General features: G+C 53.0%; 2 protein-coding genes and 1 long non-coding RNA gene across 3 annotated transcripts; 2 read left to right on the plus strand and 1 right to left on the minus strand.

Moving 5' to 3' along the window:
- The first annotated feature begins 4,075 nt into the window (after positions 1-4,075).
- Positions 4,076-6,315, plus strand: HOXB3 (homeobox B3). Its single transcript, XM_060133475.1, has 2 exons — positions 4,076-4,546; positions 5,407-6,315. The coding sequence occupies exons 1-2, from the start codon at positions 4,099-4,101 to the stop codon at positions 6,231-6,233; spliced, it is 1,275 nt and encodes a 424-aa protein (XP_059989458.1). The 5' UTR covers positions 4,076-4,098; the 3' UTR covers positions 6,234-6,315.
- Positions 5,511-10,013, minus strand: LOC132510923 (uncharacterized). Its single transcript, XR_009537467.1, has 4 exons — positions 9,925-10,013; positions 6,641-6,698; positions 6,177-6,227; positions 5,511-5,638 (listed from the first exon to the last, which is right to left on the minus strand). It is a non-coding gene; the product is annotated as an uncharacterized LOC132510923 (long non-coding RNA).
- Positions 10,014-11,704: 1,691 nt separating this feature from the next.
- HOXB2 (homeobox B2) lies at positions 11,705-13,838 on the plus strand. Its single transcript, XM_060133473.1, has 2 exons — positions 11,705-12,083; positions 12,853-13,838. The coding sequence occupies exons 1-2, from the start codon at positions 11,705-11,707 to the stop codon at positions 13,533-13,535; spliced, it is 1,062 nt and encodes a 353-aa protein (XP_059989456.1). The 3' UTR covers positions 13,536-13,838.
- The last annotated feature ends 531 nt before the right edge of the window (positions 13,839-14,369 follow it).

A 14,369-nucleotide genomic window follows, 5' to 3' on the forward strand; every position in this document is an offset into this window, starting at 1 on the left:
GGGGGAGAGAAGAAACAGAGACTGGGAGACTATGGGAGACTCGGAAGGAGGGAGACAGAGCCAGAGGGCCAGAGACGCAGCCACCAGTCCCGCAAGAGTGAAACTACTTAAAAAAAAAAAAAGTCCCAGTGTTCCCACTGCGAATGAATGCAGAGAGGCACCCAGGAAACGCCCCCCAGGGCCTCCCAAGCTACTTCTCCAATTAGAGGAAGGGGGGGAGCTGTGAACTCCACGGGCTTTGCCTTATCTTTGCGCTCCTCTTCCTCCCCCGCCAAAATCTGAATTTAAAAATTTACCTGTCCTTAAAAAACAAAAACAAAACTCAAAACCTCTACCTCCTTTCCTTTCTCACTCTTTTTTTTTTAAATTGAGGGGAGGGGTTCAAAATGTTCCCCCTCTCCCATCACCACCATCACCTTCCTTCCTTATCAGGCATCTAAGCTTGCTAAAGGGGGAGAGGTGGGGGTGTGTGTGAGCTTGTGTGTGTGTGAGTGAGTGAGTGTGTGAGTGTGTGTGTGTGGTTTTTTTCCCTGTGCAAAAGCAGAGGCCATTGTTACGGAGAGTAGGGCGTACCAGTCTTATAGGGCAACCACACTGTGGCGGCTTGGCCGTGCCGGAGTCCGGAGCTGGATTCTCAGCGAGCTGAGCCGCCCGAGCACCTTTTGGTCTTCTTCTATTTTTTTCCCGCTCCCCCACCCCCTCCCTCCTGCGCACCCCCGCTCCTAAGCCGAGTGAATTGAAGCGGACGCCGCGCGGCTCCTCCGGCCGGTCTGCCCCTCAGACTCCCCAGCCGGGGTGGCTATTGGGGAGGGGGGCGACGCCGCTTTAAACAGTGGTCTTTTTTTCCTTTGCCTTCAAGGAGGGGAGATTTCTCGCCTGCCGCTCGCGCTGGGGCTCGATGTGAATATATATTATGTCTGCCTGTTCTCCCCTCATCGGTGGCTAAGGTAAGCTGGACTGAAATAGGCTATCAGTTTGTGAATGGCGGAGAGTATGTCTCAATGATTTATGGCCCATATGACTCCAATCTCGGTTCAAGAAGAGTTCACAAGCTTTAAGCTTCCTTTCACGCAGCGACTCTCTCTCTCTCTCTCTCTCTCTCTCTCTCTCTCTCTCTCTCTCTCTGTCTCTCTCTCTCTCTCCCTCTCTCTCTCTCCCTCTCCCTCTCCCTCTCTCTCTCTCTCCCTCTCTCTCTCTCTCCCTCTCTCTCTCTCTCTCTCTCCCTCCCTCCCTCCCTGTCTCCCTCTCCCTCTCTCTTCCTGCTTCTCTCCTTTTCTCTTCTCTTTTCTTTAAGCAGTCAGATCAGGGCTGAATTTTTGCCCCGCTGCTAAGAAGAGCCTAATCTTTTTCTCTTTTCCTTTTTTGTTGTTTTATTTTTCTTCCTTCTTTTTTTTCCTTCCTTCTATTTTTTTTTTTTAAGTCCTGGAAGGTGGCCTATCCCCTCTCCCAGGGCTTCCCAGCTATTGTTACTCTCCCAGGATTTCGGGGGTGTGCCTGGAAAGGTGGGTTTCTTGGGGTGGCTCACCGCCCTTCTTCAGCGAGACCCTGGGGGGAAGCCGGGAGCCACGTCTCCTTCCCTCCCTCCCTTTCTCCCGAGAAGCCATATGGAGCCTGGATTTTTCCAACATGGAGGCAAGGGAAATAGACATGTTTGGCTTGGTAGAGCTGCTCCCCACCCCCCCTTTTCCTGAATCCCCAGATCTCGGATCCCCTCGGCACCTTTCCCTCTTCTCACTGTCCCATCAGCCAGGCCTCTGCGCCCTCCAGCCGAGTCTGGCCTGGCAGAGTCCCGGTGCGGAGTTGCTAAGATGCCTTTTAATTCGGTTACCTCCAGCGCCCAAACTTGCTGCCGCCCTAGGGCTCGGCCCTCGGCCGGGTGTGCTTGGAACCTGCCGCTGCTAACCGTTTCCGTGTCCTGAACGCTTTCTCTTCGCCTCCTTGGGACAACATAGCTCATCGCCAGCCACCGCGGCAGCAGCAGCCGAGACAGCCCGGCGGCGGCAGCCAGGGGCTAACTCGGTCCGCAAACCTTCCCGGCCCTTTCTCGCCGCCAGCGGAGTCTCCATTCTTTCCTATCACGTCTCTGGCTTCTTGCTTCCCACACTCTCCTGGCCTCGGTCCTGCGATGGTTTGCGAGTTTATTGCAGGGGGAGCGACAGGAATTTCAGCCCCAGGCGTCTAGTCAAATTATTGTTTTATCATCATCATCATCATCATCATCATCATCATTACTGCTGTAACAATCATTTAGACTAAATAAAGCCAGGGCCCAGCCAGCCAACCCCCTCCAACAGTTTTATTTCATTCTCCTATTAATAACAAACTCAACTGATGCCTGTTAATTAATTCCCCCTTCAGCCAGGGCTGCTCCGAAGCTAATTTTGGTTAAATCATCAGAGGCTAATGGTAATAATAATAAAGGGATTGGGTCAGCCTGGTCAATTGAACTCCAGTTCTCCTCCCTGGAAGGACCTGCTGCTTTGCAGACCCATGCGTGTTTCCCAGAAACAAATTCTTCCCAGAACCCAATCAGAACTCAGGGCTACCCGGCTCCCTTTTGAGTATAAATCTGTGCCATTAAGAAGGGGGTTTATGTGTGGGAGGGATTTCCTTCACCTGCACTCCTTTTTGTTTTATTTTCCTATTTTTAGTTTTCTTTGGAGTTGACCAGCTGGGCTGAATGAGATTTAAGTAGTCCAAACTCATATGTCAGAAGAGAGGGTCAGTCTGAAGATTTTATGAAAAGTGATGGTGAGGGGTTGGTAAGATAGATGGGGGGATGCAGTCAGAAGTTTCAGAAGAAATACACAAGATCCTGTGACAGCTTGAACCTTTATTTTTCCAGCACACTTTTAAAAGCCTGCATTAAAATAATCATTTTTTTTTTTTGGCCTCAGAGAACTTCAGTAAACAGGGGCACCCAGTTTCCAACCCAGAGGATAATATTGTTCAAGTTGCTTTGTTTACTTCCTTTTTTCCTAGGGAAAAATTTTCTGTTTTAGAAAGCACTTTCCCATCTCTCAGTAGAAGTCCAGAAGTTATCCAATTTCTTTCTTCTTTAGAAAAATCAAAGGAAACAGACTGTCAAGAAAAGGGTGGGGAAAAAATTAAGCCTGATGAAAAAAAAAACAGAGGGTGGGGGGAGACCTGGGCCAAATGGTCACAGCACCAACCAGCCCCGCCAGGAAAACAATCCTGTTCCATTTGGGGGCCCCATGGGGGCTGCTGGCTGTGGGGTCCCAGACTTGGCTAGAAAAGACTCAGACTGGAGGTGTTGGTACCTGCAGCAAGGCCATGGAGGAGGCTCAGTGCCACTGGCTCTGCAGGTTAAAAATCTTCAGGAAGTTTCTAGGTCAGGCTGCAGTCTTCGTGAGGTGGGAGGGGAAGGAGAGTATCCCTCACACCAGAAGGTTCCCTGCTCAACTTGCTTCTCCCTCCTGCCTCTTTCAGAGATACTCAGTGTTTTCTCCAGGCTAGCCCCTGGATGAAAGGAACCTAGATGGAGGCAGAGGCAGGAGGCCTCTCAGCTCAGAGGACGGTGTTGATGATGCTTTTATTTTGGAGTCTGCAACCCCCCCCCACACACACCTATCCCAGATTGGGGGGGGGTGTAGAAGGAGGGAAGAGGAGAGGTCAGGGGCTAGTGTTCAGGCAGGAGAGAAGCAATGTCCCTTGCAATAGTAAGATTCTATATCTAGGCAGTCCCCAAAGGAGTAGAGTCCTTATTTTTTGAGTGGAAATGAAAACTGGTAGGCTTTTTCTTTTAAAATTAAAGCGTTGCAATAAGAAAAATCCATTTCAGGTCAAGGAAGTGGCCTCAGCATCTGCTGTGAAGATGTTGGGTGGGGGAGTAGAAAAACCCTATTGATGTCAGTTCCCTTTTCAGTTCCTAAGATGGATTCGAGTCCCAGTCCTCTTCTCCCCCTGTGTCTCTTCTCTCACCCCGCAGGTCAACCGCTACGAACAGACCCCGGGAGGAGGGGGGCAGAAAGGGGAGGGGGGTCCGACGAGCCACGTGACCCCAGGGGTGCCAATGTCCGGTCGTGAGGGTATCAGGCCCTTGCAAGTTGCCACCCACCGCCCGGGCCTCGCCCAGCGATGCAGAAAGCCACCTACTACGACAACGCTGCGGCCGCACTCTTCGGAGGCTACTCCTCGTACCCTGGCAGCAATGGCTTCGGCTACGACGGTCCCCCTCAACCCCCCTTACAGGCCGCCACGCACCTGGAGGGTGACTACCAGCGCTCAGCGTGCTCGCTGCAGTCCCTGGGCAACGCCGCCCCGCACGCCAAGAGCAAGGAGCTCAACGGCAGCTGCATGAGACCCGGCCTGGCCCCCGAGCCCCTGCCCGCCCCGCCCGGCTCACCCCCGCCCAGCGCTGCACCTACCAGTACCACTAGCAACAGCAGTAACGGGGGCGGCCCCAGCAAAAGCGGCCCCCCCAAGTGCGGTCCCGGCTCCAACTCCACCCTCACCAAACAGATATTCCCCTGGATGAAAGAGTCGAGGCAAACGTCCAAGCTGAAAAACATCTCCCCTGGCACAGGTACCGGCTCTCTGGCTTCCTCGTCGTCAGCGTTTGTCCAGGCCAGGAATGTCACTGTTATTCTAGCACCCAGCCCCTAGGCGCCCAGGCGGCGGCCTGGGAACAATATCAGGTGGCGGCGTTAGCGGCGCATTTCCCCGTACCCCCCACCACCTGATGACCCCTGACCCCGCCAACACCCTCTCCCTCCAGCCCCCTCCACCTGAGCTTCTGAGAGGTCCAGAAGTCCAGGTGCTCGGCCTCAGCCGTTCGCAAGGCCGCAGAGTCAGACGCTGCCAGTAGACGCAGAGTCGTCAACGATTCATTATTATTAAGGATGATTACTGTGGGCATTAATCACTCGCTCGGGCGGCCCGGGGTCCCGGCCTCCAGGCACTACAGCCTCTTCGCCCCACATTTCCGCGCCCTGCCCAGAATGTCCAGACTCCCCCCCCCCCCCAGGATTCTCCTCAGGCACCTGCCGGGTCCAGAGGACCGGGCGGGGTGGGGGTGGGGGTGGGAGGAGTGTCTTCCACACCTGGAACTGGGAATAAGGGGGAGGAAGTGTGCGCGAGAAAATCCAGGCCTAAATAAATGGCCATGCGGCTCTGTCTGCGTGACATGATCAAATTTTCATAAGCTGGGGCAGCGAGAGGCGAACAGGTCTCTTAATAAATGCCACTATTATAGAGTGTCCGCTAATGCGACGGGCGGGTGGGGGGGCAGTGGAGAGGAGGAGGCGGGGACGCAAAGGGGAGGGCGGCGGGTGCTCCGAGTCCAGGCCTGGATTTATTAAGAAACGATGCATTCAATTTCGGCGTGTTCAGTAATTATCTTTTATTTCATTTTCTCCCCTTCCCACCCCTCCCCCTCGAATCCAGCAGAGGGCTGCGGCGGCGGCGGCGGCGGAGGCAGTGGCGGTGGCGGGGGCGGCGGCGGGGGAGGGGACAAGAGCCCCCCGGGTTCGGCGGCGTCCAAACGGGCGCGGACGGCGTACACTAGCGCGCAGCTGGTGGAGCTGGAGAAGGAGTTCCACTTCAACCGCTACCTGTGCCGGCCGCGCCGCGTGGAGATGGCCAACCTGCTGAACCTCAGCGAGCGGCAAATCAAGATCTGGTTCCAGAACAGGCGCATGAAGTACAAGAAGGACCAGAAGGCCAAGGGCCTAGCCTCGTCTTCGGGGGGCCCCTCCCCCGCTGGCAGCCCCCCACAGCCCATGCAGTCCACGGCCGGCTTCATGAACACCTTGCATTCCATGACCCCCAGCTACGAGAGCCCGTCCCCGCCCGCCTTCGGCAAAGCCCACCAGAATGCCTATGCGCTGCCCTCCAACTACCAGCCCCCCCTCAAAGGCTGCGGCGCCCCTCAGAAGTACCCCCCGACCCCGGCGCCCGATTATGAGCCTCATGTCCTCCAAGCCAACGGGGGCGCCTACGGGACGCCCACCATGCAGGGCAGCCCGGTGTACGTGGGCGGGGGCGGCTACGCGGATCCGCTGCCGCCCTCTGCCGGCCCCTCCCTCTACGGCCTCAACCACCTTTCCCACCACCCCTCGGGGAACCTGGACTACAACGGGGTGCCTCCTATGGCCCCCAGCCAGCATCACGGACCCTGCGACCCCCACCCCACCTACACAGACCTCTCCTCTCACCATGCGCCTCCTCCTCAGGGTAGAATCCAAGAAGCGCCCAAGTTAACACACCTGTGATGGAAGAGGGAGGGCTGAGGGGCAGGTCCTGGGGTGGGGGAGACCCAGGAAGGGCGGGGGCTGTGGAGTTCTGCGGGACAGCCTGGAGGTCTGAAAGAGAGGCAGGGAGGTGGCAGCCAGGCTTCCCGGGAAGAAAGGGCCTGGAGTTCCTTCCCATTCTCCTGGCCTGAGAAGTTGCTTTTTTAAGTCCTGCAGCTCTTGTTAAGTCCGCCTGCCCACCCATTGGAAAGGAATCTACAGCAGATTGGAGATGACCCTATCAATTCTAGGCCTCCAGCAATACCCAGTTGGAATTTCACCCTCGAGAGTGGGGTAGAGAAAGAGGAGATAGGGAAACAACACAGAGAAGCACATTTTAAAAAACAGACAAGATGGCTAGGCCATCACCAGCCAACCAACCAACTTACCTTACATCTATGTGGGTAATTCCCCCAAATCTTGATTTTTTTTTTCCTGGCAATTCTCCTTTTAAAAAAAAAAATTAAAACACATTTCAAAACCAAGGGCACAAAGCACGTACCTCTCCCACTTCCCTGAATCCTCAAATTTCTGTCAATCGATTTGAGGTTGATTGGGCACTCCCTCCATTTCTAGTCCCACACTTTTCCTGCTCTAGGACATTAATATCTATACCCCGCCCCCATCAATTACAGTCTACAGAGGGCTCAGGGATGGTGAGAGATCCTGAAAGTCAGAGCTGTCTATATTATAAATATATATATATATTTTTTCTTTTATGGCAAAGCTGGGAGGTGAGGGCAGGCAAGTTGTCAGGACTGAAGGTTTGCCCATTCTGCTGCTTCGCATCTCAGCTCCAGGTCCATCCCCCTCTCTCCACAGAAAGCAGTCGGTGACACGAGGTTCTACACTTTTCTTTTCTTCCGTTGCTCTCTTGACTTAACGTGAAAACAGGGTATATTTTAACAAACTGTCTGTCCCAGGCGGGGTCTGCAGCTGGGCCTGTGTGCCTTGCTCAACCGGGACAGGACACTTTTGTTGCACTTAGAGTTTACATTTTAATGGATATAAAAACAACTGTGAGAGATGCCTGGGCCTGCAGGAGTCCAGCATTGCTCAAAAAGTGTGTGTTCTAGTGAACATTTTCATATATATTTATTGGTTATAGCCTGTTAAAATATTTTCCTTTTTTGTATTATTTATCCCCCTACATTATGTATTTATATGAGGAAAAAGGAAAAAATTGTACTTTTTTTAGTATTTACTTGTTATAAAGGATGTTGTGTTCCCTGTCATGTAAAACCAGCTATTTTAGTTATATTGTACTCTAGAAAAGAGCTGTAGATTTATGTTAAACTCGTACTTATGAGCAATTGTAATTAGTTCTAAAAGGCATGAACTCAGCTCCTAATTGTCACTGTATAGTCCTGAATTTGTAGAATTAGAGTTAATTCCCTCTTGGAACTTTCTTTGTTCTTCTGTAGTTACTTTTTTCCTTACTTAAAAGGGTTGTCTGTCAAACAATTCTTGAATAAACTTTCTGTTATCAATTTTATCTTGTCCTGGTGGTCCAATTTAGATAGCAGAGCAGCAGGCTGCTGACTGCCAGATTTCCCCCAAGGGAAGAATGGTGAAGACCCTATCCTGGCCTTTTTATTCCCCTGCTCAGGCCCCTACCTCCCCCATCTGTGTCTCAGGTTTATTTGGTTTTTCTCACACAAGCTTGGAACATTCTGCCAAGTTCTTTAGCTAAGATTTAAGTAACAAGTTTGGGGGGACAGGAGACTTGGGCGCTCCCTCTCCATCTTTCTGTTTGGCTTCTTTGCCTCTCAGTTTTTCTCATTGATTGGTCTTTTGTCTTTTTGCTTCTTTGGTCACAACTTCCTCACCGCCCCCCCACCCCCTCCACCCCACCCCACCCTATGGACAACAACAAAAACCTGGCCCATTACTGCTTCTTACACGCAACCTAAACTTCACAGTTCTCTTCCGGAGCGACAAAGAAGTCGTCACGTGACCCGAAGCCCAACCACCATTGGGTCTAAAATGAAAACAAAGGAAAATGATTAATCTAAAAAAAAATCTGAGGCCTAGACTTCTCAGGTCAAACCTTAAAACTAAAGTGAAATTAAATCACTAAATAAAACTCAGGGCGGAGGGAGAGGAGGCGTGTTTGATTTCCACTGCCAGGAAAAGGGGAGAGGAGGAGGGTAGGAGAAGCTGTTGGATCCAAGCGTAAATAAAATGGTCCCCAGGCTAATGTGCTGCTCTGTTTCCACGATCCTTGGGAAAACTTCGTTTCTTAGTCGTGGTTCCATAAAACTTTATCACATTGGAGCGAGGATAGAGAGAGTCTGTCAAAGATGAAATGTCACTGCCGCGTCGCTGGAGCCGATAAGAGCGAGGAGACAGGGCGGCTGAAATACGGAGCTAATTCGTTGAAAGAGAGGCGATGGCTGCTTGCTGAAGAGTTGCATAATTCTAATTGTAAGCGATGCGCCCGCATTGCTTAATTAGGAGCATATATTTGTTGATAGTGATGGGGGGGGGGCGTGTCGGTGAGAATCGTTCCAGGCCCTCAGCCTTAAAGCGAGAGCTGATTTTCATTTTTATGTTGCATCCTGGCAGTCCAAGGTTAGTAATTACAGTCTTTATGCAACAATAAATAACAATAAAAAAGCAACCTGAATTCTACACTCCCCCCCCAACCACCAAGTAGGATTTTAACTGGACTAGGCTCACCTAACCAGCAAGCAATTTAGCATTGGGTCAGGCTATAATTTAAAGGCATAAGAGCGTGCAAAGTTTGATTGGGATCAAATAACGCTCAAGGGTTTTTCTTTCTGTCTTTCTCTCTCTCTTCCTCTTCCCTGAGTAACATCTTCTGAATGATGTAACTAGGTGAAGCACCGCGTCTGGCTCTGGGGGTAGAGTGGATAGATTATTTATCTAGCAGGAGGAAGGCAGGCCAAGTCAGAGAGTTTAGCTCAAGTTTGAAAAACAGAGCCTTGGCTTGAAATTGTCATTGCAAACAAGAAAAATAAGGGCTGCCTTGGCTTGGTGTCCCCTACCCTTCCTTCTGAGGGATTTCAGGCCCTAGTTAAGCAGGGGGAAGGGGAAAATATCTGGTGAAGGGGGAAATATCCGCGCTGTAAGATTCACAGCACAACAAGGGGGCAGGGAAGCGGTGTCTTGGGGAAGGAAGGTTCTCTTGGTCCCTTTTAACACCCAAGTGTTCTGCTGTTCTCTAATCTGGCCATAAAATCTGTCAGCAGGGTTAGAGAGAGCCGTATTTCCTGCAGGGGCAGCCGGAGTTGTTGCGGAGAGAAGCGCTCAACCCGGCAGCCGGAGAGGCTGTGAAAAACTTGCAGGGCTTTTCAAGGGGGTGGCCGGAGGAAGAACCCTCTCAGGCCTCACTGCACAACTTCCAGACAACTACTCTTCAGATTCTTCTCTGCCTACTCCCCACTCCCACCCCCATCCCCTCCTCCAAGTAGCAAAAATTACTTTATTTGGAGCTGAGCTGGACACAACTAACCGTCTCTGGCGAGTTTGCCCAGTTTTTCAGAGCAGCTCTCTTGGATCTGAACCCTCCAGAGCTTGCCGCCCCCTGCCCTGCAGCCCTCGCCTCCAGCTCCCCTTTTTTCCTCCTGGCTCTCCTCCACTCCACCCTTTTCCTCAGATTTCTCTGTCTTTTTTTACTCACCCACCACCCACGCGGATGAATACTCACCACCACCCACGCGTCTGTTACATTGACAGAAAGTTTCTAGTTCCAGCTCCCGGCCGAGATGCCATTTCTCTGCTAACCAGCCTTCTCCTTCTTGCTAGGAGGCAGCGAGCAAGGAGGGGGAGGGGAGGCCAGAGCCGTGGGAGTTCTCCAGACAAACTTTCCACCCAACCCAGCGCCCTTCCTCTGTCCCCATTTCCCATCTGTTTCCCTGCTCTCCCAGAATCACCCTTCTCTTTTGCTAACACCCCCCATCCCCAGGCCTTTTAAAGGGATGTGGAATTTCGGCTGTTCCCTCTGCTTTCCCAAAGAGCCAAATTCTTTGATGCCATCCGAGGGAGCTGTCAGGGGGCTAAGATTGATCGCCTCATCTCCTCTCGGTCCCTCTGACCCACTTATTTAAAAATCTTACCCCAGATCGACTTTTCATTTTCTGTTTTGAGATCTAGTTTCCCACCGATTGCTTGGGGCCCTGAGTCTTGTATCCCTTCCCTCCCGTAAATTACAGCACTCCCTAAAGTTCACACTATCTTGATCCTCTGAAAAGAAATAAACAACAACAATTTCCCCCAGGGGCCAGAAGTGGAATATCGTCTCAGTAGTCATTTTTTCACCCCCTCCATGTTTAGGGAATTCTACCTTGTCAGGGATATTAATTAATACAATGGCAAAAATGGCAGGGGGATTCCTTGAGGGAAAAGCCCCACCTCCACCCCATACATTGACCTGAGGTTTGAGAGTTCTCTAAGTTAAATCGGTGGCTACCTTGGTTCTTGTTCCTGTTGCTGGATATAGATGCAGATACAGGCTTGAGGCTTGAGTGGGTGGGTGCATATGCATCTTAGACCCTGTCTGTTGGGGGTGTCATATAGGAGTGCAGATGCCTCCAGGTGAGGAGGCAGGTAGACATAGGGGCAGGGGTAGTGCTGCAAACGCTGGGCAGAGAAGGCAACTGAGACCACACAGCTATGTAGGCCAGAGGTGCAAAAGGGCCCCTCACTATCTCTCTCACCCCTCTGTGTCAGCCTAGGAGTGCTTGTCAATTTCCCAAGATTTATCTGTTGTTTTGGGGGGTGGGTTGGGGATAGCGCTGCTGATGCTTGCAAATCTCTTCCTTGCTGCACGGTAACACCGACCTTTCCCAAAGGCGAAAGCCTCTTTTTACTACCTCTTCCTCTCACATTGAGATCCTCACTCAGCTTCCTTTTGGGGGGAGGGGAGGGGAGGGGAAGAGAATGCTGCTGGCCTTGTAAAGAAAGCTTTAATTTACTCTATTAAAAATATTTGCAGAAGAGGACGATTTCTCCCTTAGGTTCTCTTGTTTCCTGGGATTCCAGAACCTCCCATCCTCTGAAGGGGATGAGGAAAAGGTTCCCTTAGCTTTTCTGGAGAAAGTGAGTCATGCGGAGAGGGAGTGTAGGACTGGGGGGCTCATGGTGTCCAGGTCATGGTCCTCTACAGTTTTTGAATCAATTAAAGCAAATAACGCTCTCTGTTTTCCACCAGGCCCAGACAAGCGATTGGCCAAGGCCGGTCCCGTGACCATGAATTCCCTGCAATTTCGCCGGAGTCCTGGGTTTAATAGAGAGAGTCCCCATACGCTTGTATTTATCAGCAATATACAATTATAAAGGCCCAAAATTAAAAAAAAAAAAAAAAGCAAAATCTTCCCCTCCCAAAATCGCTCCATCACACAGACCTGGGGGGGGCAGGAGGGGGGGTCCCTTCCGATCCTCCCTCCTGACGCCCCCCCAGCAGGCCCCCTCCCCCACCATTGAAAGCCATGAATTTTGAATTTGAGAGGGAGATTGGGTTTATAAACAGCCAGCCATCGCTCGCCGAGTGTCTGACTTCCTTCCCCGCTGTCTTGGAGACATTTCAAACTTCATCAATCAAGGAGTCGACATTAATTCCTCCTCCTCCTCCTTTCGAGCAAACCTTCCCCAGCCTCCAGCCCGGCGCCTCCACCCTTCAGAGACCCGGGAGCCAAAAGCGAGCTGAAGATGGGCCCGCTCTGCCGCCGCCGCCGTTCCCCGCTGCCCCCCTGGCTCCTGAGTTCCCCTGGATGAAAGAGAAGAAATCCGCCAAGAAACCCAGCCAATCCGCCACGTCTCCCCCGGCCGCCTCCTCCGTCCCGGCCTCCGGGGTCGGATCGCCCGCAGGTCGGTAAGCGCGGTAGGGATGGGGTGAGGGGCAGCTAGAAAGAAAGGGGGAGAAGGAGCGATGGGGGAGGTAGAAAAGCAGGCGAGCCTGTTGGGGTTCCTTGCCCCCGTCGATTCCAGGGACGAGGAAGCAGAAAAGACCGCTGGGGTTCAGGCCTGGCCGCTGCCTGCACTTTTTTTTTTTTTTCTTTCTTTCTACAGCAGATTTTGGAAGCTGGTTGGGAAAGAGCATTTTTTTTCTGCTAGAAGAAAGGGATTTGATTGAGGTTTCACCTTTATCTGTGTGGAGGAGTGTTGTTGGCTGGGGTCGAATCTGGAGGCAGGAAAAGATTCGGTCCCATCTACCCCAGTTCTAGGAGAAGAGGGGGAATTTGAGACCTAGGGAGCTAGGAAGGAAAGGAGGTGAGGAACAATCTTTCTTTATGAACCCTCTCCCCAGGCTGAGTTGGAAAGCGCCGAAATTAGGGGTCCATTCAGAGGACCTGGGAGGGGGTTCTGAGGTTCTGGGGGAGAAAGGGAGCAGCTTCCTACCCCATGCGTGGCTCGTGGGCGGCTCTCTGAATGCTTTGCCCTGACCCGGGCCGAGTCTGGAGGCGAGAGAGGGACGGGAAAGAAGGCCAGAGCCTTGGGAGCGAGCCGCTTGGTAAGCGGTAAGGGCGGGGGTGCTGCTGCTATTGTTTTGGGCTGATGGGGTAGTTTTTATTTCAACCAAGTCGAGGTTGGGCTAAGGACACGGCCAGCGTTGACGCCCAGCCCGCTTTCCCTGCAGATGGGCCGGGACTGCAGGAGGCCGCGGGCGGCGGGGCGCGCAGGCTGCGCACTGCTTACACCAACACGCAGCTGCTGGAGCTGGAGAAGGAATTCCACTTTAACAAGTACCTGTGCCGGCCGCGCCGCGTGGAGATAGCGGCCTTGCTGGACCTCACCGAGAGGCAGGTCAAAGTGTGGTTCCAGAATAGGCGCATGAAGCACAAGCGGCAGACGCAGCACCGAGAGCCGCCCGACGGGGAGCCAGCCTGCGCCGGCGCGCCGAAGGACACCGGCGAGCCCGCCGAGGAGCCCGTGGCCAGCCCGGGCCGCCCCACCGCCTCGCAGGCGGTTCGGGAAGCCTGCTGTCACCCGCCCGAGGTCGCGCCGGGGCCTCCTAGCGCCTCGGGACCCCGGCCTTTGGCAGCTCGCGTGGAGGACGCGGGCGCGCGGAGGCCGGGCGGCGCGCTGCGCGGGGCGGGAGGGCTGGGGTCGGAGCCGTTGCCAGAAGACGTCTTCTCGGAGCGACAGGATTCACCTTTCCTGCCCGACCTCAGCTTCTTCGCGGCCGACTCCTGTCTCCAGCTGTCCGGAGGCCTCTCCCCCAGCCTCCAGGGCTCGCTTGACAGCCCGGTTCCCTTTTCCGAAGAAGAGCTGGACTTCTTCACCAGCACACTCTGTGCCATCGACCTGCAGTTCTCCTAATAACCCGCTTCCTCCTCCCGGCCCTCGACCCCCGCCCCCCTCGGCTGCCGAGGATCCCCTCCCCAAGCCGTGTAGACTTCTTTATGTGTTTTGCTAAAATTCAGGTATTATTGAATTACCGTTTAATCCACTTCCTTTCTTCTCTCTTTAAAATATTGGGCACTCGGGCGTCTTTTAAAAAATCACACAGAAAAAATCCGTTTGGTAGAGTCCTTCCAACGAAATCTCAGGAATAATTAAACTCTGGCGCGGGGGCGGGGGGGTGCTTTCTTAAAAGGAACTAGAGGAACCTATTTTCCTCTTTTTTTTTTAAGTTTTAGATCGTAGATTATTTATTAAAATTCTTTAATAATAGGAAAAGGGAAAAGTATTTATTGTACATTATTTTCATAGATTAAATAAATGTCTTTATGATACGAAAACGAGTGTTTGTGTTGGGACCCAGCCCCTTTCCTCCCCGCACCCCCTAGGCCGGCCCTCACTCCCTCAGGACCAGCGCCAGGTTTGTCTGGCCCTGGGCCGACTAAGCCCGGATGGTACAAAAGGGGTCCTATTTGGCCGCCCGCAGCTCTGACGAGAGTGGGCGTTTGTTGCCACCCAGGAACAGATAGCCTTTGGCTCTGCTTAAAAATAAAGGTAGGGGGAGAGGGTGCGCTGCCGACTGAAGTGGGTGCCAAGAGAAGAGGCTTCGGCGTCGTGGTGGGAGGCGCAGAGGTTCAGCTAGATTGGGAGGGGTCCTAGGGTTTCCTAGGCTTCTCGCCTCTGCCCCAAGCGGGGTGGAGGAGCTTTTTCCAGGACGCCTGGGGACCCGACTCCTGGGGTCGTGGGCAGGGC

Source organism: Lagenorhynchus albirostris, chromosome 20 (assembly GCF_949774975.1).
Source record: "Lagenorhynchus albirostris chromosome 20, mLagAlb1.1, whole genome shotgun sequence".
Taxonomy (NCBI): domain Eukaryota; kingdom Metazoa; phylum Chordata; class Mammalia; order Artiodactyla; family Delphinidae; genus Lagenorhynchus; species Lagenorhynchus albirostris.